The following is a 24,081-nucleotide window of genomic DNA, read 5'->3' as shown; positions in this document are numbered from 1 at the left end:
ATTGTTATCATGTACAAGTACAGGTCTCTACGTCACTCTCATAAGCAAGTTTAGTGCAGCATTCAAGAGCATGGCGTGCTTCTACCAAAGAATGATGTATAGATTTAGGTCATTTCTTAACACAAATCATTATCACCTTCACTAAATGTTCGAACCAATCATACAAACTTTACACACACACACACACACACATATATATATATATTGATAAATAATCATACCAGCATGATTTGCTAAGTAAACTTTTGTACCGAAAACATCTACAAAATGGAAGCGTGAAATTCACAATAATTCTTCTACGCAATCTGGGCCACAACGATAAACCATTACTGACAAATTCATTGGCATTAAAGATGAGATAAAAATGGGCAATTCTTATGATAAGCATGATTTGTTAGTTGTTTACTTGAACAATAATACATAGTCAACAGTGAATTAATACCAAAATCCCTGACAATTGAACAAAGAAAAAGCCTGATTAACCTCAAGTTACCTGAATCTTCATGGTTCTGGATTCAAGGAACATTGTGCTGCATGTCTGCAATGCATTAAGGCGTTACTTACTAGAATTGATCAAAAATTAAAGGTTCGAGAAACTTCCAAGAAGAAGTTCAATGGCAGCTATTGCAAGAAGGATGGGATTCAATTCAGCAGCATTGCTAAAACATATTCAGCCACTATTTGGAGGGTTCTGTATCGAGTCTGGTTTTCAAGACAATGGGGGGGTACAGCAGACCGTTGTAAAATGATCCAAACACATGGATTTATGACCAATCCATATTCTCCAAGGCCCATGATTCATCCATTGACCTCTCTTTCACAGACTCACAAATCCATCCACAATTGCATAAACTCAAAAAACACGCATTACAGATCCATGTTCAAATTACCAAAAAAGCAAAACTATCCAAACTATCAGCCAATAATTGAATTAGTACATTTTCAAGTGAAGCAGTCGATGTTCAGACTAAACTACAAATCAATGATACTCAACCATGTCCAAGTACATTTATTGCAAGAGCCTGTTTGGACCTCTCCTGCCCCCCACCCCACTTCTCCCTCAAGTCAGAATGCCAATCAAAGAGTTGCTATTTACAAATTCAGTAAACTCTCTACCTAGACAGCAAAGTGAAAATAAAAGCATTTGGAACAATTTAATGATCCTCAATGAACCATGAGAGCCATCAATCCTAACTTCCCAACCACAAGCCAATAGAGCTTGATCAATTTATTGATCAAACCCATTAAAGAAACATTAATAAAGCGTATACTAAAACAAAAGAATCATGCCTCCTTTTTTGTACAAAATGCATTGAAATTGCCATGGTAACTTCAATTTCTTGCTGTGGGTAAATTACAAAACTTATCACTAATAACCAAAAACAGATTTCAAACATAAAAGAGTACAAAGTACAGATTGCTATGAACTCTAGCACCTCCCGTAGAAGTAAAGCTTAACTAGCAATTTAACCAAGAAAGACAGGCCGGTTAAGATTTCAACTTTCCATGAAAAGTCATTATCATTATTATTAGTAGCTGGTTGAAGAGAAGGAAAAGAACACCAAAACAACAATGATCAGATAAGATAATCAAAAAGGTAAGATCCGGGCAACCAATCCCCTATGTAAGGTAAGCAAAAACATGTAGGTCATGTTGTCACTACTATCCACCTTTCAAGTTAAAAAGGCAATGATGGAAGTCCACTTTTCTCCTCCACAAAACACCACCACCAAGATCCCTGCCTCTTCTCTTTAAAATACCCACTCCAACGACTCATCTCAAATTCTCTCAAATTATAAAGAGGATTCTGCTTTACAGGTACCATCTTGAGGAGCACTCTTAGGAGAGGAACTCAACCTTGGAGAATCATTACCACTCTTATTGCTATTAGTGTTTGTGTCATCATTGTTGGTCATGACTTGAACTGGGAGTGAAATCGGAAGATTGGTTTTTAAGTTGTTTATATTGTCAGGCGATGAAGTAGTAACTTGGGATGTGGTTTCCACTTGCTTTCTTGAACGAAGACGTCCCCTGTTCAAGTGTCGCTCACAGTATCTATGATCCGGAACAACAAGCTTGGAACATCTCCAATTCTTCCCATCAGTTCTTCTACATCTCCCTGGTTCAGGCTCAAGGCTGTTTCCATCATCACAAGGCACACCCCTACAATCCAGAACTGAAGACAAAGAAGAAGAAAAACAAGAACAATCACCAATACAGTCACAAAGGATATAACTTCAAAATTTTCAACTTTTGAAAGTCACTTTTACTGTTCTACATAGGTCATAAGATTTTTCTTATTCTCAATTGCACATAAATCAAAGACTAGCCAAGGATAATCAAGCAGACAAAAAGCAGCGAATCATGTATTTGCATTGGAAGAATGCACTTTACCAGAATCCCCAGGTATGGATGGAGGATCGCTGGATCCATCTGCAACTTCACCTGCTCCTCCTTGCGTGCTTATCTCACTGAAGGTCCTCTTCTTTGAAGAAGAATCCAAATTCTCATTTTCTTTTTCTTTTTCTTTTTCTTTTTCTTTTTCTTTTTCTTTTTCTTTCTCATTCTCTGGTTGGGATTCATTGTTGGAAGGAGGAAAAAGCGGAGGTTCACAGCCACTTAATCGACAGTAGACTCTTTCCACAGTTTCACTTATTTCTTTCCCAAACCTATCATCATCCAGAATTAACTCCCAAACTGATTTGGAGGCTTCCTCAAGTGCTGGAGCTCTGCGTCTCATCAGAAAGATAATAATAATAATAATCAAATAAAACAGGATGCCAATCAAACTGCGTAAGCTACAAATTGCAAGAAAATGTAACTTCATCATATAATACAATTTTTCAACATCAGAAGTATATAATGTCCCTGGGGCCATAATTATTTATTCTATAAAGTTCATTTCTAGACCCTCAGCCATTTCTTACCGACCTTCAAAAGGAATGCAACAATTGCCCCATCAGGTCAATTGTTGCTCGAGAGCAATTATTCTGCACCTTTATCAGTGGATACTTTGCTATTTTGGTCAATATGCAGAGAAAAAATACACAAGGCAATACTACCACTTACTCAAGTTCTTGCCGAAGAGCGTCAAACAGCTCCCTCTTGGTCTGTTTCTCTGAACCAGGGGTGTTAAGAACCTTACTCTGCTCAAGCATAGTGAATGTGGTTTTCTTCAGTTCCTCCTGTGGTCCAGAATAACCAACATGTTGGAACAATATCTTCCCAAAGCAATATAAACTCTTTGAACAAAAGTTGATGCCAAGTCCTCATCGTATAAAAATTTCAGCATTTCTACTTGAAGGATCTTGTGGAATCAATCAAGGATACAAAGATTACCAATTGGAATCAAGTTGGAACTCTGAGAATATCCCACATAGAAGAGTTTGGACCACCAAGAAGTGATAATTGATAACCTCCACATAGGATTACTTTCTCTCATTCTCAATATTTAAAATGTAATAGAACATATTACTGATAATAAAAAAACTGCCCATATGGGAAGTAGAAAGCAGAAAGAGGCCGTAGCACACTTCCTGAACAGCGCCAATCTCTCTTTGAGAACAAGATAATCAACAAGGGTAGAAATAATAGATTACAGATACTCTTACTAGATGCCTTTTGAACCCCCCTTATAAAATTTTGCCAGGGAATCTATAACTACTTCCACTATTTGTTGGAGGCTGTAACTTTTTTTTACTAGGCAAGGAAGGTGGTTGGTGGTCAACGTGAAAGTGGGTTCAACAAGATTTGAACCTAAGTCATGGGATCAACGCTCCACGCGCCTTTACCAACTTAGCTAAGTTGGCACCTTCAAAGATCAAATATAAAAAAAGTTTTAAAATTATACATTTACATTATAAATAAATAAATAAAATTGAGCGGTAAGATGGACTTGAACCTCAAAGTTGTTTTGCAATGTGTCAAACCAACTGAGCTGTGGATCTAAGCAAAGTTGCACACCAAAGGAATCAGCTTTAGCAGCAGGCAACTAAGAGGGCAAGACAAATTTCAATGCCCCTTACATATTTTTGAACCAGGCAATGTCAGACTAACGTTAAAGTAGAGATGAACTCTAATGTACCCACCAGGCAGACCTATATAGACATTCTACCAACAGCATAGTGGTAACGAGACACACATGCAAGTATTGAGAACTGGTCAGCAAGATATCCCATAAACCAAAAATCGACCAGATGGATAGAAAACATTCATTCTTTATAAACTTTTCCTGGACAATCACCTCTTCTCTTCTTTGTCTTTTTTTAACAAGTCAATCACTTAATTATTCTTTAACTACCCACAATAACAAAATAGTTACTTGTTACAACCATGACCCAAACAATCAATCGTTCAGAAATTAACGATGTTCTTGACACAAAAAAGATTTGCTATAGGAACCCTCAACAAACACTATGCGCCTTATTTTCCCTACAAAGCTACAAAAATCCCCACAACTGTTCACACACATTTCTCTCATTTTCCATCAAAAACTAAAAATAAAAAAATCCACCAAAAGTATTCACAAGGTGAGCAAGTGGCGCTCATTTGAGGCCCCCGAGAGAAAATTTGGTCTTGCACTGTGCAAAAGAAATTTGTTTCCTCTGATTTTAAGTATCCTGCCAAAGATACAATATCACGCACCCCATTGAGACTTCTTTTTTTTTTTTTTGTGGATATTAACTAGTGCTAGTTTCTTTTGAAAAAAAGCTCAAGCAAGTTAGACACATAATCAAATGTTAATCGCACAGCCTAGCATTGAGGTCACTCCAAACCATGGTTCAAAATATCATAAAGTATCAGAATCAGCCAAGATCAATATGAAATATTGACCCCAAAACACTCAATGTTTCAGTCAAGAAAGTACCAGTTTCTCTCTTGATCAAAACATTACCTCCAGGCAAGATTATCATCAAACAAGCCCAAAATACCACAAATTAAGAACTATAGTCCTATATCACAGACCCAAAAAAACATTTATCCACAAAAATTTCCTTCACAAACTACACAAATTCAACTAAAATAACCACATTGGATCTTTATAAGGTTTTTTAAATCTAAATTCAACAAATTGAAGAAGAAAAAAAAATGCCGCTAGGCTTATCAATTCACTTACATCAGCTTTAAGTTTCATGATTATTTTCAATCTGATGGCATCTATAGTACCATCATTCATCATCGTCTCCAAAACATCTTGAGGAGTTATCACAGAAGATTCCATAATACTCCCCAAACTTTTATTCTTCAACTCAAACAAACAAAGAAAATCGATAGTTTTCACCTGCAACAGTAACGAAATGCGTTATTTTACATGAATTAGGGTTTTTCAGAAATCTTAGATTCGATTTTCTAGTGTAGAACTTGAATTTGTTACAGATTCGATGTGTTAATGCAAATAATTGAGGATTCGAACAAACGACTTCGCGGGGACGGGGAGAAAAATACTTTAAAATTTGAAGAACAAACGGTGAGATTGAGAAGGAATTCGGTTACCTGATGCGAAGATCGACGGATTTGCGTTTCTGCTAAGGAACAGCGCGGTAGCGGTAAATTTCCCTCTTTTACTTCTGAAAAAGTTTCTAGTGCGGAAAGGCGTACATTAATACTGTAATCCGCTTTTATTTTTTCTTTTACAAAGCAGACCCCAACCTAGTTAATATTTACATGATCTCCCATAAAATTGAAACAAAACACTCCACCTTCCTCTCTCTTTTTTTTTTGTTTTGCTGAGGATACCCCTTGTGGTAAATATTAGAGATATCCCATGTTTTGAAACTGATAACAGACCTCTCTTGACCACAATCTTCTTAACAGTCATCATCAACCTCTTCGAATAAAACTAGCAACCCTCGTCTTCAATCTTAAGATTTTATCTCCTTCAACCTTTAAGAATAACTCCAACACAAATAGGTAAATGAGGTAGGCATTTTTATTGTGAAAAGTCATTTTACCTATCGAAGGGGTCTTCACTCCAACCAACTGTTCCAAAAGACCGATCTATTGAAGAAGGGAAGAACTATGAATATAATAAGGTCTCAGGACTTAACTGGGGTACGACCAACCCGAGAGTGAAGAAAAATATACATTCAACACTTCCCCTCACCCGTAAGGGTGGAAAGATTCGAACCCGTGACATATACAAACCAACACTCTGGTACCATGTTAACCAACCAACTACTCCAAAAGACCGATCTATTGGAGAAGCCCCTATGAATATAAGAAAGTCACGGAGTTTCACTCAGGTATGACCCACTCTAGAGTGGAGGAAAATATACTACAAATTCAACACCAACCATACTAGCTAAAATGACTTTCTACAAATTCAACTACAGTGAAATATTTCACTACTACCATCATTCTTTATTGTCAACAAGTAAAAAGAAGCTCACTCTCTTTTTTTTTTTTTCTCTCTCGAAAATATTTCAAAATAGAAAGCCCCAACCCGAATGCATTGGAGTGCTTTCAAAAGGCTCTGATTTTGTAAAATAGCCGTTGAGAGAGAATGAGCCCAAGCTAGAGTGTGTTAGAGTTTCTTTGAACCACAGTGCAAGATAGAAATTTTGTTGAAATGTAAAATGCGATGAAATTTGGTGTAGAAAAATATAAATTTTTTTACAAAGGATTAAGGCAAGGGTCATGACTAAAGGTTGAAGAGAATGGTGTTTAGATTATATTCCAATGATCTTTTAGAGTAGACCAAGATCAAGGTTGTTGTCATAAGTTTGAAAATTTGAAGGGTACCTCAAATACTTACCAACGTGTGGAACAATATGATTAAATCACCCGAAATGCTAAAGTTGGCAATGATCCGAAATATACCCGATGTCCAAATCGGACCAATCCAAAAATACGTTGAAAATCGGATTTTTGGATCAAATTGAAATCTTAGATCCAAAATAATTTCAAATTGGATTCAAATCTTTCCCAATCCGATCTGAACATATTTCTATAATTATTATTATTATTTTTAATAACAATATAGATAAAATACTTTAGTCTTTTTTTTTTCCAAACATATAGATAAACCCATTTTTATCTTTTTTATTTCCCTCTATATTTGTAGTAGGAAATTAGATTTATTTATTTATTTATTTATATTTTTAAATTTTTTTAACATTGATAATTTGAAAATATGGCATGTGTTCAGATTGGATCGGAGTGGCACTAATCCAGTAACGAACTTATCTATTGCCAACCCTACGAAATACTATACATTAGTAGAACTCGTAAATTTTTTATCCCCTATTCTTTAATATTATATTTTCTTAATAATCAATTCCCAAGAAACAAGACATGATTATTCATTTATTTGTAGTGAGGATGACGATGAAATACACAACAACTTCATTCGTCCATTACCCATAAAAAATTTCATTTTTATGAAAATTTTCATTTTTTTTCTTTAGTTTATCAAATTGAATCTCCGTACAATTTAAGATACTTCTTTTTTAAATTTAAGATACTTCGTTGTGCACATCTCTTGGCATCATGATCTAGTGCTTCAGGGTCGTAGAAGATGAAATTCTATGAATATTTTTTTTTGAATAAAATCATTTTTCAATGTTAAATTTCATTTTTAATTTTGGGAGTTATGTGGGAGGCTGTACATTCTCACATCATTGGATCTATTTTAAAAGAAAATGTTATTTGAATTTTTTGTTTTTGGATCTGATTTTTTTTCCTAATGCAATTTAGAGGATTGTGTAATCCATTTGAGCAAAATGACCCTTAGCAAGTTTCAAAATGTTATTATGTTAGTAAGAAAAGAGTTTCACTTCCTCCAACTTCAAATATAGATACGGCTGGCAGGTTTTTATTCGAGATCCGATCCGTTCTGATCCGAAAATTTTGGATTCGAATTGGAATTTTCAATGTTAGTAAGAAAAGGGTTTCTCTCTCTCTCTCTCTCGCCAATCCTATCTGTTTATTGTTGTCTGTAACCTATGTTGCTGGATTTGGTCCTCGTGGTTGAGTTCTGAGTTTGTGGAGAAAAGCAAACCCGTATTCTCCCCCATTTTGTTTTATAAATTATAAAAGCATTTGGGTTCAAGACCAGTTTACTTGTAAAAAAAAAACATTTGTCTTGATCCAATCTGAGTCGGATCGGTTTTGGACTGTTTAAAGATGTAATCGGATCGGATTTTATTTATCAAATTGCTGATCCGATCAGATCAGATCCGATTTATATAATAAAAATTACGGATTTTGATCCTTTACTTCTCTTTGTCGACATAACCTCTCACTAATCACCGTTTGATAAAAAAATTGCGTTAAAAAATTACGTTTTTAAACGCCAAATATGAAAAACTGTGTAGAGTCACTTTTTTTTATTCCCGTTTGCAAGAGAAACGAACAACGAAAAACAGTTAAAGTGAAATGATCGATAATGCCCTGATATAATCTTCTTCTTTTCTTCTCTTCTTCTATTCGATGTCGATAGAATCGCACACAGTAGCTCCCCTTTCTCGACAGACCCTCACACATCACACTCTTCTTCTTGAAAAAATCTCGCACAGCTCTCTCTTTCTCAACAGACCCTCACACATCACGTTATTTTTCTCCAAAAAACCGCACAACTCTCTCTCTTCTTCTCCCGCACAGCTCTCTCTCTTCTTCTCGATAGCACGCAACTGTTCTTGTCGATATAACCTCAACCCTCTAGATCTTCTCGACTGAACCTCACAAAGCCCTAACCCTCAGCCATTTTTACTCTTTTGTTCTCGACATAAGTTCACACGGTTCTAACCCTCAGACAAAGTGCTTCAACAGTAGCCGATCTCGACACCATATTCTCCTGCGGCGATCGTTCAGTTATCCTCTCTCTCTCTCTCTCTGCCAAGGAAACCCTTGATTTGTATGTAAAAATGGATGGTTTTTCACCTTCAAAATCAAGGGTTTTAGTTGACTGCATATTTATAAATCGAATGGAATGTTATCGGGTATTCGATAATTTTTTTTGTTTTTGTTTTTTTTATAAATCAAATCGAATATTATTAGGTATTTGATAATCAAATTTATAATTTTGTAATTTTTTATATAAATCGAATCGAATATTACCGGGTATTCAATAACTAATTTATAAATTTATAATTTTTTTTATATAAATCGAATCGAATGTTATCGGGTATTTGATAATCTAATTTATAAATTTATAATTTTTTTTTTAATAAATCAAATTGAATGTTATTGAGTATTCAATAGTCTAATTTATAAATTTATAAAAAAAATTTAATAAATCGAATCGAATGTTGTCAAGTATTCGATAATCTAATTTATAAATTTATAATTTTTTTTCTTATAAATCGAATCAAATGTTATCGGGTATTCGATAATCTAATTTATAAATTTATCATTTTTTTTTTATAAATCGAATCGAATGTTATTGGGCATTCGATGATCGAATTTATAATTTTATAATTTTTTTTTATATAAATCGAATGTTATCGGGTATTCGATAAATTAATTTATAAATTTATAATTTTTTTATAAATCGAATGTTATCGGGTATTTGATAATCTAATTTATAATTTTATAAATTTTTTTAATAAATCGGGTACTCGATAATTTATATATATATATATATATATATAATCGAATGTTATTGGGTATTCGATAATTTAATTTATAAAGTTATAAACTTTTTTATTTTATAAATTGAATCGAATGTTATCAAGTATTTAATAATCTAATTTATAATTTTATAATTTTTTTTATAAATCGAATGTTATCAGGTATTCGATAATCAAGAATGACCTGCCCAATGGTCTATTGGATGACCTAGTGCATATAATACTGGGTTCAAATTTGTGTTCGTTCTTCACTATTGGGGTCGTTTTATCATGTTGAGTCAGTTTTGGTGATGAAAAAAATCTAAAATCTCATTATTTAAATTGATTTTTCATGATTTTGGTAATTTGTAGTCATTTCATCATTGTCTCATTATTTGAATTGGTCCTTTATGATTTCCTTGTTGTTCTTCATTAATCTTGGTTAAATTGATGAAATAATATGTAATTTTCTAATCAACTTATTAAAAATCGAAATGAACAACCATATGTCATAATTTATTTTAGTTTGATCAATGAAAAATATATTTTGTATGTATTTGTTGGATGCATATTTTTCATATTTTTATTTATTTTAGTTCTACTTATTATATTAGTTATAGTTATTATGTTAAAATATAAATGAGATGTTATCTAGATTTGTTATGTATGTATGATGTTATATAGATGTTAGATTGTGTATCATGCAGGTATTTTCATTATTAAAAAAATTTAATATGTTCATTTTTAAGAGAAATTATTTTTGAAATTTTTATAGAATTATAAATTTATTTAAATTAAAATAATTATTTTTATAAAATTTAATATATTTATAAATATTTAATGTAATTATATATTTATAAGGGTATTCTGATCATTTTATCATAATACAACAGAATCTAAAAGTTGTATCAAATAATAATTACTAAATTCTAATAAATAACACAACACTTTTACAAAATCTATCGAACAAGTTTTTCAGTATTTCAACTTTTTACAGATTTTCTGATAATGACTTCTTATAGTAGAATCTGATAGCAAATTTTAAAAACGTTACCAAACGCTTGAGAAGCGTTATCTAACTTCAAAGTTGCTTGGTCAGGGCTTCTTACATCAATGGCGATCCAAGGAAGCAAACCACTACATACTGCTGCGACTCCACCTCCTCGAACCCTAAACGTGCACAAATTTGCAGAATCTCGCGCATCCGAGTTAGAATCTCTCCACTTGATCATAGCAGATCGAGTAAACAACGATTTTCGATCTCAACGGAACAAGAGGAGGAGAACAACTGGTTACGATAATCGCCTCACGAAGAACAAGAGAAGAAAGAGGCGTAAAGTAGGGCAAATAGATAAAGGCGAAGCTTCGACTTCGGAAAAAGTTCAGAAGAAGTTAACTAGGCAAGATCTTCGTAGAATTGAACTTAGAAAGAATCCAGAAACCGGTTTTTGTACTTCAGGCGATGGAACGAAGAGGTTAAGGACGCATCTTTGGCACGCAAAGCGGTTTTCGATGACAAAGCTATGGGGATTTCATCTTCCTCTGGGATTGCAAGGCCGGTAATGCTCTTCTATCTTCTCTGTCGATTTTTTTTTTTTTTAATTTTTAAATTAATAAAGAAAGAAAGTAAGAAAATAATGAAAAGTTGGATTTTTTTTCTTTCCCTACTATATTCTATTATGATTATCTCTTTCATATTGTAGTATGTGTCATCTCGTAAGATTTTAAATTGATGGATTGGTTGTTTTTTTAATTAATCCATTAAGGTTTCTAACCATGGTATTAAAAAGCTAGACTACTATCATAATCCTCTGGAGGGAAAATATATATATAAAGTAAATGCACATTGTATTAAGGTGGTCGAGGTGACAAACAAATAAAGTACAATGATAGATCGAGGATTTTTAAAGAGGCTAGAATTCAAGTCCACTCCCACCTACCCAAGAAATCCTCAAAACAAACACCTTTAATTTCCTTAAAGACTTTACACCAAAAGAGTAGAAAATATATTGTGGACACGACAAACACATTACAGAGTTCTCCTTCTCGAAGATCCAGTTATTTCTATATTTTCAAATGGCCCAACATACTACAAAAGGTATAAACAACCAAAGAGTCCTCTTCACAACAAAGAAATCCAAACCCAAAGCTTCCCAAGACTTAAACAGACATCTGATTGACTTGGGAAAGCAATAACTAATTTGAACTTTTTGATAAGTATAAAATTTTATTAAGAAACCAAAGAGAAAAGAAAAGATACAAACCATTCATAATATTTTTCCATATTAGAAAAGGCCATATTTACCAATACATCTCATTCTTTAAGGTGCACCTATACACATTGATCAAATTAGTATTTAAAACCATGTTCCAGGAATTTAAGGTTGTTGCATAACATATTCATTGGTTTTCCGAGGTTAACATATATAATGTTTAGTGCTTTCTGACCGAAGCACTGGTGTGATGTAGAGGAAGGGGTTCAAGGGCTCTTCTGAAGTGGTTTAAAAATGGAGCAGTTGTACATGATGCGAGCTACTATGTTCCTGTCCAATTGGAGGGTCCAGAGGTAGGCATTGCTCTTTTCTTCGTAACTTGTAAACAATTTCATTATGTCTATATGGACCTAATAAATTCAGGTTTTCCTTGTTATATATATATTTTTTTTCAGGATTCATTGCTCTCAATTTTAAGAATGGTTTTGGTGCCAACCCCTTCGGTTCATTCAGAAGAACTTTCCAGTTCTATACTTTCTGGAGTTTGTTATGGAAGTGCCATGGTAGGTTGCCGCTTTTGTTAAGGACACTACGACCCACTTTCTTTTGCAAGAAGGATGGCTGGAATTTTGATTTGTGGCCTCATCAATGTTTGCAGCTTCATCATGTTGGAGCACCCTCAACTCAATTGATTGCCCCAGTGACCTACATGTGGAGACCTTTCGATAGGAACAATGTTGATATTGATGTCAAGGACCCTACTACATCTGGATCTAACATGCCCAGGAGCAATGTGTGTTGTTCTTCATTTCGCCAGCTTTGGTTATGGATTCATGCCGCAGCTGTAAGTGAAGGATATGATGCTCTTGGATTTGCCTGTCAAAAACAGGTACATTTCTTTTATTAAAAGATAATTTTAGCAAATTATTCATCTCTTTTCTGTTACATTGCAAAGCTGTTCTAGAGTTTTGGAACTTTTGTTTATTGATGAACCTAAGAAAACTTGTTTTTGTTACTTTGTAAGTGCATTTCTTCCAAGTTTGGAATGGTTGTTCTCCACTGTTAAAGTATATACTTGGTATTTGAAAAGAGAAATCCTTTTACGATGTACTGCTAATATTTGTAGAATCTGAATATGTGTAAAATTATCATTAATCGGGCATGATAGAAGTTCAAACATATTGTTGAGTGTATATTTTCCTCCACTCTCGGGTGTGTCATGCCCCGGTTAAGACCCATGACCCTCTTATATTCATAGTTCTCCCCTTCTCCATCAGACCAGTCTTTTGGAGTAGTTGGTTGGTGAACATGGTATCAGAGCGCTTGGTTCATAGAGGTCGCGAGTTCAAATCTTTCCACCCTTAGGAATGAGGGGGAATGTTTAGTGTATATTTTCCTCCACTCTCGGGTGTGTCATACCCCATTTAAGACCGGTATTTTGGATTAGTTGGTGGGTTAAACACATGTAACTAGCAATTTAACGTTAGTAAACCAATAACTGTTCAACTATTTTTTAATCGGTAACTGTTTGACTTATTTGTTTCTCCTAGGTTACTAACTTATTTGTCTCTTGCAAAGATACAAACTTACTAAATTTTTTTTCATTAACTCATTAAAACCCATATATTCAAAAAATTGAGTCATAATTCCTCAAATTCCTAAATACTTCACTACAAATTCAGCCTTCATACCAACACCAAAAAGCCCAAAATCTTCTTATCCAAGACAGAACAAGAAAACAGAGCTACCATACATGAATCATCATCATTACTATATATTTTTTATTTTTTATTTTTTGTTTCCAAAGTCAAGTTTATGCATGGATTTCTATATTCATTTTATCAAGTCTCGTTCATTTTTCAGAGGGATGAGACTGGCATCTCTGTTAATTGTGTTTTGCTTGAGGGTCAATTTGCAAAATTAGAAGTTATGGGATCGAAGGCAATCCAAATTCTTCAAAAGATGTTACATCCTATGTCTAGGTGAGTTTCAGTACCGAATATAAAACCTCAAATTATCATTAAATTGAGGAGTGAAATATGTTGTAGTGATGTTGACAGGCCGTGGAGGACTTCAAAGGCTTCTTTTCAATTGATGAAATGTTCAGTTGTGGAGGCCAGTGGTGACACTCAACTTGATAAATCTTCCATCTTTGAACATGCGGAATGCCTTCCTTCTCATGCAATTCTATCTCTAATGGTCAAAGATCCTCGTGATTTGCCTAAAAGGGAGATTGAAAGTGTTTCAGAAGTACCTTCTACTAGTCTAGAGGTTGATGTACTAGAAGATGAGACGAACGGACATCCTGTGTTGACTGCATGTTCAAACAAGAATAAGGAGGCCATCTCAAAGTTGTGGTTGAACCCTGAAGTAAATAGTGTCCTCATGTCTGACAACAAGGACTTGTGGGATTGTGACGTGGTGAATCCTCCGGTGGAGGAGAATCTTCTTTGCATGGAAAGACATCAGAGGCGTATGGCTTTCTTTAACCTTGATAACAAAAATTCAGGGACACCAAGTACTGAAACAAAGGAACAATCTTCTAGATCGTGCCCTATATTACTTTTAAAGGATAATAACAAAAGGAACTCTTGTATTGGGTATGTTTTTTCTTTTCTTTTTTGCTGGTTTTGTTTGTTTCTTTCGTGTAGCATTATCTTAAAATTTAATTAACATACATATTTTTAAAAATTCTTATGATTTATATTGAATTTGGGTTCCTGTCTTAATGTGTTTTTATTTTGTTTTAGCCAAAAAAAAAAGGAGATTCCTCCCTAGAACCTTATACCATTGATTTTACAATCTTCTTAACAGGTGGTCTATCATTCTCCCATTAAGTTGGATCAAAGCCTTCTGGATTCCACTTGTCTCCTGTGGCGCCCATGCAATTGGTTTGAGAGAAAAGCACTGGATTGCATGTGATGTAAGTAAATGCAACTTAACCATGTATAGAGTTAGGTAGTTTTTTTCCCAATATCATAGGTGATAAATTGTCCTTCACTGCAGGTTGGATTGCCTTCTTTTCCTTTTGATTTTCCTGATTGCAAGACATATTCTTGCTTTATGGCTACTGAGGCTGCAGCCTTTAATCAAAAAGCAGAACTTCGCCCTCCCTCTATGAGACCTATAAGAGTTCCCATACCCCCTCCATGGGATAGTGTGAGGTTTGCTATTGGCGACCACACTAGCTTGGGAGTTATTCAAGCCCTTGATGAGAAAATTTCTAGTAGAGAAATGGACCCTACCAATACATTGGGAGACACAAACACAAAAAATTGTGGTTCAGCCTCAGTAGAGCAGAATAACACTCCTTTTGAAGGTTTTATAGCAAGGACATCAAGTATTTTGAGGAGTCACATGAATGAAATCCACGGAGATCATTTGCTTTTATTCCCTTATCCACTGATGCATGAAAGGGCTAAGTTTTTTAAGAATGAAGTCAAGCTTAGCCCTGACCCAAACTTTAGCAACCAGATACTTGTCGACCGAAAACTATGTTTCATTAGAGTTCTTCTCCATGCCTACAAGGAAGGTTTTTTCGAAGAAGGAGCTATTGTTTGTGCACCTCATCACACCGATATATCACTATGGACATCCAGGTTGGTTCTACTTAGCTACTATTTTACCTGTAAATTTTTTTTTCTTATTTAAAGTTTTAATTGTTTTGAGAGAGAATGTGAAAAATTATAAACTATGCAACAATCATTTAAATCTCTTGGAAAAGGATACTTTCTATTGGGCCATAATGCGTAGGAGAACTTTTATATTTTTTTCTTTTTTTGGATTATTAAGAGAATTTTAGATGTAGTCATGGTTACTAAATATTCCATTCATTAAAACGTAAACGCTAGTGATTTCATGAAAAAATGAGAACCATAGCATTGTGTTATTTAGATAAGTAGAGTTTGTACATGCCTATGGCATGGGCATTCTCTTTGGGATTAAAGGGGTAAAAGGAGAAAGATAGTAAAGTTTGAGGGTAAAGGGGTAAAAGAGGAAAGATAGTAAACTTGGAGGAATATTATTGAAAAAATGGGGGTGGGGGTGTAAATTTGAAGGGGGTGAAGAGGAAAGGGAATAAAGTGGGGGTGGTGTGGACCCCACTTCATTGTAGCCGGAGTGGGATCCACCGTTTTGTTTTATTATATAGATATTTGTACACTTGTTCTCATTTAATAAATAATATTTATTCTAAGAAGATGGATATAGCCATGACTGGCATGTCATGTTTCCTAATTTGCAAGAATCGTTATTTAGAAAATATCTGTCCATTTGTCCTGCAACTGAGGAATAATTCATGGGAATGATGCAGATCACATGAAGGGGAAGGACTTCAAATTCCTCAGTCCTCTATAGGATCATACTACATGCAGCAACCTTCTGGTAAGTGGGAACTTCAGAAACCTGAAGACCCCTTGGCAAGGGAATCTCACAGGTGGCCGATTGGCTTTGTAACCACGGGATTTGTTCGGGGAAGGTTAGTATCTATTTCTTCTGTTTGATGCAATATTTATATTTAGTGCAGGTAACAATTTGTTAGATAAAATCCTTTTCATTGAATGTTGTGTTGGTGGTGATAATGGTGTGCAGCACCAAACCACAAGCGGAGGCTCTTTGTGAGGCTACCTTGCTTGCTCGGCTGAGGAGAGAACAATGGGATGGGGTGCAGGCGAAGGAGAGGAGGCGAGAGATCTTTGTGCTAGTTAGGAACGTTAGATCTGCAGCCTATAGACTTGCACTTGCCATCATTGTTCTGGAACAACAGGAGGAAGATATAGAGTTCATGTGATCACCTGCTTCCGTTTTGGGGTTGACTCTAGATTTTCAAAAAAAAAATTATTATTCATCATCATTATTAATTTAATTTGTGCGAGGGTCATTATTAATATAATTTGTGCGAGGGTCGCTAATTTTGTAAAAGAAATGCTGTATACAGCGTTGGTTACTAAATGTTAAGTTGTATAGTTTTTAAATTTTGTTTAATTTGGAAGGTTATTAGAGATGCCTAGATGTTTGCTTTCCTTTGTTAAAAAAGAAATGCTACACCTTATACAGTAATAATTATATTTGGGAAAATAACTATAAAAAAATTGTTTTAAATATTTTAATATCTATGAAAAAAAATCTATTTTTAAAAAATTACCAAAAACAAATTAAATTGTTGGACAGTCCAGTCCAGTGTTTTAATCTTCAGAAGGGCATTTTGGTAAAGCAATGTATTTTAACACATTAAAATGCTGGACAGTCCAGCAAGTTACTAAAACGTTGGACTGTCAGTTTTTTATATAGTATAATTTTTTTTTATAAATATTAAAATATTTAACACTCCATCAGTAATTTTCCCATTATATTTTAATGTCGAAGTTTAGGGGTTCTACTAATAATAATATGTCATTAATGGGAACAATATTTAAGATGAAAGTCTTACCAGTTACACAAAGTGGAACAATATTTTGAACCTTGCTTACACCTACTTGTGCAAATCTTTCAAAAGTGTGGCATCTCACAATGGATGTTGGAAGAAAAAATATATAAAATATAAATATAAAATCAAGAAACTAATTAGTTACAAATATTTGTTCTTTGTAGGTAAAACCATCTTTCACTCAAAAGATGCATTTGCTTCCCAATTTAGACCGCTAATTTATCTAATCACCATTATGTATGGTTCCGAAGCTGGAAGCCAAAGTATGACGACATGGTTTTGCTATATTGGTTGGTTGTCCAACGGATCCACATGTGAAAAGTCAAAACATGAGAGACCACAGACATCACGAGTGAGATCGCTAAGCTTGTCATGGGCTGTGGTATTGATATGGGGATTTTTTCTCTTAGTGTCAGCAATCATGTGAACTTCAAATCCCATTTCAAAAATTATTATCCCCATCTTTATCCATGGAAGCAGACAAGAAGCTCAATATGAACCCATCAATATCACCCTCGAGAACAGAATCAGGATCTGAAACTTCATAGTTAGTTCTGAGATCCTTGACCATGCGGTAAGGCTTCATAAACCAAAAATCAAAGACACGCTAGTGAGTATTAAAATTTTGATGGTGGTGAAAAATTAAATGGAGGTCAGTTGAAGTGCATACGTGGAGGACGTAAGTCCGTATTTGGTTGCCCCAACTGATTTCAGTGAGGGATTGGGTATGCTGTGCATTCAACTGAGCTTGGCGAGCCATCTCAAGCTGGTCTAATCGAGATTGAAGCACAGACATTGCCATTGCCTTGTTTTGATGTTGAGACCTGTTTTTACACAAAAATCAAACTCTATACCCATAGAAATAATAATCAAGATTCATTGACCTCCCTTTTTAATAATATAAAATCATCTGTACTTATGAAAAAAAAAATACTAATCAAGAGTGAGTGGAGTGTTATCTTAAATTTAGAGAACTGCTATTGGCACCCAACTTTTACTTATTACACCCCAATTAAAAATAAAGAAAATAAGTGAATGGTTGAGAATAAGCAAAAGTTGGGGGTGTCAATAGAAGCTCTCTCGTTTTTTGGGCTAACTTTCTATTTTTGGGGGTTTAGGATTTGATATGAGCTTAATCATAATCGTAAACAACTACTAAATTGTTTGAAGTGTCATAATGTTTTGTAATGTTGAGATTATAAATTTGAGCTAAACCATTGTAATGTTTGAAGAGTGTGCTTTCATCTCAAATTAGGGCGTGATAAATAATTTAAGAAATTAGGGTGTAATAAGTAAAAAATTGGGGTGCAATACCAACTTTCTAGATATATATTGTAACAACAGTTACTTTTAGTTATCAGTAAAACCCAAGCATGGAAAAAAAGGCAAATTTGGGTTTTTTGCATACCTTTCGTTTTGACATGTGGCAGTTACTCCAGTAGGGATATGCACTATCCTCACTGCACTCTCAGTTGTGTTAACATGCTGACCACCAGCTCCCCCAGCTCGGAACCGCTCAATACGGAGATCGGATTCATTCATTTGAAACCGAGTAGATATATCACCCAAGATTGGAATTACAGCAACAGCTGCAAAAGAAGTATGTCGACGCTTTGCACTGTCGAAAGGTGAAATCCGCACCAATCTATGCACCCCTACTTCGGCTTTGGCATATCCAAATGCATGTTCACCATCTACTTTGATTGTTGCACGCTGAAACAAGTGTTCTAGGATCAGATATAACAACCCATTTTTAATGCTTAAAAAATTCCAGATGACTTTGAACAATAAACGAGTTTTAATACTAACGAAAAAAAAAAAATTGGTATTAGTGTAAAAAGGTCTCCCAAAGTCAGAAGCAGGGAACAGGAAGAGTAAAAAACAGTATGCAGCAAGAATACAATAAGGCCAGTTCCAAGGCCATCTTGCCTTGAGAGATCTCCTTGAGGTGAGCCTTCAAATGTTTGATGCCGACCTCATTGCATGTTTGCCGTGAATAAAAGCAAGTAGGGGAGGGGGCTCTTCCTGGCATCTCTCCTGCCTTGACTATCTCCCAATAGTATAAATTAGAGTTCACAGGTTAAGGGGGTAAAAGTGAAAAAATAATAATGTTGGAAGGGTATTTTTAAAAAATCTTTGGATTTAAGGGGGTAAAGAGGAAAAACAATAAAGTTGAAGAGGTATTATTAAATAAAGGAGGAGAAGAGGAAAGACAATAAAGTGGGAAGGGATAAAAGAGGAAAGATAGTAAAATTTGAAAGATATTATTAAAAGGAGGGAGGAGAGGAAAGACAATAAAGTTGAAGGGGGTGAAGATAAAAGATAATAAAGTGGGGTAGTGTGAACCTCACTCCACTGTACTGGAGTGGACATTTCTCACCCACAAAACTATAGCAGAGTGAGACTCACCATTGTGTTTTATTATATAGATTGCCAACAAACATAGCTTGATTAGCATCAAATATTCATATAGAAGCCAATGCAGACTTTGGCCTTTTATATACAAAGTGCAGAGTGCATTATTTTTTGGATGTATATATACAAGCTTTTTCAAGAGCTTACAGCTCTCATCGTCGTTATAACATTGATTATTCCTTTTTTTTTCCTTTCCGTGAACATGGAGATGTAACAACTATACAAGAAATGTGTAATCATCCATATAACAAAAATCAAGGATGGAATATGGGAAACTAAACCTTGATTCCTGCCATCTCACCAGCCATTTCATCCACTACAGTGACACCATATCCACGGCTCTGAGCCCACATTTTATACATGTTCATGATCATGGCTGCCCAGTCCATGCTCTCTGTCCCCCCAGCTCCTGCTTGAACCTACATCATGTAACAACACATTTAAGATTTTGATTGGCATTAAATTATACAAAAAACTCTTGATTGGAAATTAGAGAAAATTATAACAGCATGTTAAATCAAATTCTACTTTGCCAAGTGTGGCCCTAAACTTTCACCACTTCAAGGAGTACATGTCCTCTGCACTCAAGACTAAAGACCAAAAAATATGACCAATTTCAATTGAAGACAAAAAGTTGAAACATCCTTTCAAAGTGATTAACCCCTGCCCCCAGATTTGATGAAGGGACCAACCTCTATAAAACACGAGCAAGAATCCTGCTCCCCAGCTAACAAAGCTTTGAGCTCTTTCTCCTTTGCACTTCTTCTCATCTTAAGTAAAGCTTTCATTGATTCCTGCAAAGAGTCAAAAATGAATTTTTTGCATACTATAACTCGCATATGTGTTATACAAGAAAGGAAATCCATATCAAGCATAATAATATTTGGAGGTAATTAGCAACTAGTAGTAGAGAAATATCGAAATATCATAAAATTATTATTTCCGTGACCGTTTTAATAAACAAACCAACTACCATGCCTTTTTGGCTGAGTAAGGCATTTGTTGAGTGTATATTTTCCTCCACTCTCGGGTGCTTCATACCCCAGTTAAGCCGTGTGACCTTCTTAAATTCATATTTCCCCCCCCTTCAACAGATCAGACTTTTGGAGTAGTTGGTCGGTTAACATGGTATCAAAGCGCTAATTTCGTATGTGTAATTCTTTCCACCCTTATGGGTGAGGGCAAGTGTTGAGTATATATTTTGCTCCACTCACGGATGTGTCATACCCCAATTAAGCCCTTCACCCTCCTATATTCAAAGTTCTTCCCCTCTCCAACATAGAGGTCTTTTGGAGTAGTTAGTTGATAAATAATTTCCATTCAGGACCATGAGATTTGCATAGCCCATATCATGATCAATGTTAGATGGAGTACCAATCAAGGTAATCAGGATCTTCATTAGTTCAGATCGTAAACACTAATATAAATCATTGTTTCATGCATGTTCAACATCTTTTGATGTGATGTACACATCAAACAATAAACAATCAGGTCTCCTCATTATTTTACCAAATCAATGATGAAATAGGACTAAACCACAATAAAATGCAAATGCAATACATGCCTAGAAGAAGACAGTGCCCACCAATTCCAACTCTCCGTCATTCTCTTCCCGTGCAAGTTTCAGCATGTCAATGTGCTCAAGCAATTCTTGTTCGAACCCATTCACTTCTTTCATCTTACCCATGAGTGAGCCATGCTCACGGCTAATCTTCCCTGCATGAACAGGATCATCCCAAAGGTCAGGCTTATTCAACTCGGCCGAAAGCATTTCTGACCTAATTACCAACTTCCTCCACTGAAACAAACACACACACACACACAAATAAAAATACTAATTCACACTAGATTAAAAGAACAAAAATGAGATAACTTCAAATTCACTGAATGGGTACAATTAAATTTATATATATAGGATTAGGATCCGTATACACATAAAGCTACAACGTGTTTTGTCTTATATGGGAAAAAATGTTTGGAATGGGCTGATTTTTGGTGAGGATGATCTCTACGGTGAGGAGATCATCCTCACCAAAAATCAGCCCATTCCAAAACTTCTAACCCATGTAGGACTAAAATGGTTGGCTAAAATGTTGGCCAAAATGTTTGGTGCTGAAAGGGACCCACATATATATCGAAATGGGGCCTTTTGAATTATACCTGTAAGCGCTTCTTGATTAGCTGAATCGATTGAGCTATAGCAGCAGCGTGACTCTTCCAATCACCTTCACTTTCTTCCAGGATCGACCATCGATTAGCAACAATGTCGTCGACTGTTAGGCCGTCAGAGGTACTGCGTTCAATAACGGCTTGAGAACCAAAGCAACGAAGACGAATACTGGTTGAAGGTAAGAGATGGTCATGAAACCCAATTGGGGTTTGAAGTTCAGAAGAAAACCCAGAAATCGTTATTAAAGATTTGAAAGAAAAACCAATCATGGAGTCAGGATTTGGGTGTTGGACATGGGAAAGTATGTTTTGAGATTCAGAAAGAGAAGAGAAGAGGAGGGAAACAAGGTGGGTTCTAGTTCTAGGATTTTGAGGAAGAAATAAATGCCCCAGGCATGATTTTTTTAGTCGAAGAAGAGATCCCATTTTTTTTTTTTTACACAGCAAATCTATGTCCCTTAGATGCTTCTCCAAAAGAAAAATTAAGTTACAAGGGTTTAAGAACTTGAGTCCAACCAACTCCAGAGATCAAAAGTGTGTCTTGTTCATTCTGAATCTGACAACGGGGGATATTTTGGTAATTGCAGTTTGACTCGTTCTTCTGTCGAGATGACTGCGACTCGTTAGAGTCATTTTAATTGATTTGAGTTGACTTTGATGAGTTCCATACTTCCATTGACATTGAGCACTTATCTCACTGAGTTCAGTTCAAAACGTTTTCGTCACAAGATTCGGGTTCGACCAATCATATTAATTAAGCCCATGTGTATTGAAAATCCCCAAATTTACAAAACTACACTCATGCACGTGTCATGCAGTGGAGAGAGCTGTGAACAAAAAAAAAAAAAAATTCTAATCACAGGCCAATGCCTTGATAATCATGGTTTTAAAACTCGTCCAAGATCAAGACAACTCATCCATCTTGGTATTGACCACCAACGGGACGGATTGACAAGTTGTCTCAAATCTGACTTGACTCTTAAAAATCAGTCGATTGTGTCATTCTTGAACGAGACAACTAGAATAAATCTGAAAACTCATCTGAGATGACTCAGTCTTGTTCAAGGACGAGAAGAGACATCAAAAATGAGTTTTTAAACCATATTGATGATTGATGCCATGCATCCAAATCAGAGCCAAGACAAGTTTAATGCCCTCTCATGCTGAATTTCACAGATAATGCCATACTTTTGATCTATTACATTTTCTTGCCATTGCTATAATAGTGTCATGCGAGTCCAAATCATGCACGGCTTGAGTAGTGTCTGTGCGTGCGTGTGCACTTGCTTAAACTGAATTTTCAGGTTAGTAGATCCTAAAGCCAACAGGTCATTTTTATCTGAAACCCACTGTTGTACAACTTCTTTAGCTTCAAGCTGATCATTGTCTAAAAATCATGGGATCTGAGTGGATGATGATGATGTTCCTAAATCTAATTTGTCTAGAAAGTGTTTTTATATCCCATTTCACTATGCCAATCGATTGTCTTTTTTAAGAATCTTGCTCTCATTGTTTAAGAAGCTTCGAATGCAGTTGGATTTCGTGCTGGAAATCCCCTAATATAAACTATCAGTTTCTTGTTAGGTGGTCTTGCGCGGTTTGATGTTTCCGTGAATGTTGTGAAATAAGTCCTACTCCCACAGAAACAGGTAACCAACATCAGAAAATACGTACACAGTGAAAAGTTTGTGAACAAAGCCAATTTCACTTTGAATTTCTCCTCTACTAATGCCCCATTTTAATTTTTATAGAACTTGGTACTAGTTTTATTCTTTGCTGTAAGAAGTTTGATTGTTTGATTAATAACTTAAATGGACCATTTTAGTTTAACATTCTGATCAAATCCAAATTTCTTTGGAAGTATGCAAGCATGGACCCCCACCATGCCATCAATCCGCCCTTTGTATCATGCTAGCCCCATACAATGATTATTCTGGTTCCAGACATCATTTGTGTCGGACCCACTGATGAATGGTCCAGATCGGCATGATAAAAACACCATACATACAACACAAAACTAAATATATCCATCACGACCCCCCACCCTTTCTCAGCTTCAAAGAGGTCTTGGGGATTTCTCCACTTCATGATCTGTGCATCAATTCCATTCTGAAGAAACATTGCTCCACGGTTCACATTATGAAATTGGGAATATATTTTTGGCTCAAGACTATATTTACAAAAAATAAAAATTCAATGGGCACGATGTCCATTTGGCTGAATGTGTATTAGACATGGCAAATATTGTACACATTAGCCCTACATGTAAAAGAAAACCTGTCTGCATGGTGAAGAAACCTGTAATGCCTGG

The 24,081-nt window shown here is 35.2% G+C and overlaps 3 protein-coding genes across 6 annotated transcripts; 1 reads left to right on the top strand and 2 right to left on the bottom strand.

The window, feature by feature from the left end:
• Nucleotides 1–1,501: 1,501 nt before the first annotated feature.
• Nucleotides 1,502–5,665, bottom strand: LOC147403108 (antigenic heat-stable protein). 3 transcript variants are annotated; one of them, XM_086438568.1, is made up of 6 exons: nucleotides 5,494–5,665; nucleotides 5,117–5,281; nucleotides 3,070–3,185; nucleotides 2,561–2,729; nucleotides 2,395–2,530; nucleotides 1,502–2,176 (listed from the first exon to the last, which is right to left on the bottom strand). In XM_086438568.1, the coding sequence occupies exons 2-6, from the start codon at nucleotides 5,219–5,221 to the stop codon at nucleotides 1,794–1,796; spliced, it is 909 nt and encodes a 302-aa protein (XP_086294694.1). In that variant the 5' UTR covers nucleotides 5,222–5,281; nucleotides 5,494–5,665; the 3' UTR covers nucleotides 1,502–1,793. The 3 variants fall into 3 exon arrangements, with proteins under 3 accessions (XP_086294694.1, XP_086294692.1, XP_086294693.1); XM_086438566.1 differs by having other exon boundaries at nucleotides 2,395–2,729; XM_086438567.1 differs by lacking the exon at nucleotides 5,494–5,665 and adding an exon at nucleotides 5,375–5,396 and having other exon boundaries at nucleotides 2,395–2,729.
• A 4,876-nt stretch (nucleotides 5,666–10,541) lies between these two features.
• POP1 (ribonuclease Ps) lies at nucleotides 10,542–16,734 on the top strand. 2 transcript variants are annotated; one of them, XM_086438563.1, is made up of 10 exons: nucleotides 10,542–11,107; nucleotides 12,018–12,114; nucleotides 12,217–12,324; nucleotides 12,420–12,650; nucleotides 13,625–13,743; nucleotides 13,810–14,361; nucleotides 14,576–14,684; nucleotides 14,768–15,360; nucleotides 16,074–16,238; nucleotides 16,352–16,734. In XM_086438563.1, exons 1-10 carry the CDS (start codon nucleotides 10,662–10,664, stop codon nucleotides 16,548–16,550), a joined length of 2,619 nt encoding a protein of 872 aa, XP_086294689.1. In that variant the 5' UTR covers nucleotides 10,542–10,661; the 3' UTR covers nucleotides 16,551–16,734. The 2 variants fall into 2 exon arrangements, with proteins under 2 accessions (XP_086294689.1, XP_086294690.1); XM_086438564.1 differs by having other exon boundaries at nucleotides 10,543–11,107; nucleotides 13,822–14,361.
• A 408-nt stretch (nucleotides 16,735–17,142) lies between these two features.
• LOC147403106 (Peptide chain release factor 2) lies at nucleotides 17,143–22,464 on the bottom strand. The gene is made up of 7 exons (XM_086438565.1): nucleotides 21,762–22,464; nucleotides 21,187–21,399; nucleotides 20,294–20,395; nucleotides 19,883–20,020; nucleotides 18,595–18,899; nucleotides 17,857–18,010; nucleotides 17,143–17,766 (listed from the first exon to the last, which is right to left on the bottom strand). Exons 1-7 carry the CDS (start codon nucleotides 22,194–22,196, stop codon nucleotides 17,629–17,631), a joined length of 1,485 nt encoding a protein of 494 aa, XP_086294691.1. The 5' UTR covers nucleotides 22,197–22,464; the 3' UTR covers nucleotides 17,143–17,628.
• Nucleotides 22,465–24,081: the final 1,617 nt, after the last annotated feature.

Source organism: Akebia trifoliata, chromosome 4, assembly GCF_017979445.1.
Source record: "Akebia trifoliata isolate Shusen 1 chromosome 4, ASM1797944v1, whole genome shotgun sequence".
NCBI lineage: Eukaryota > Viridiplantae > Streptophyta > Magnoliopsida > Ranunculales > Lardizabalaceae > Akebia > Akebia trifoliata.
The sequence above is the reverse complement of the archived record's forward strand: the minus strand, read 5'-3'. Positions and strand labels throughout refer to the sequence as shown.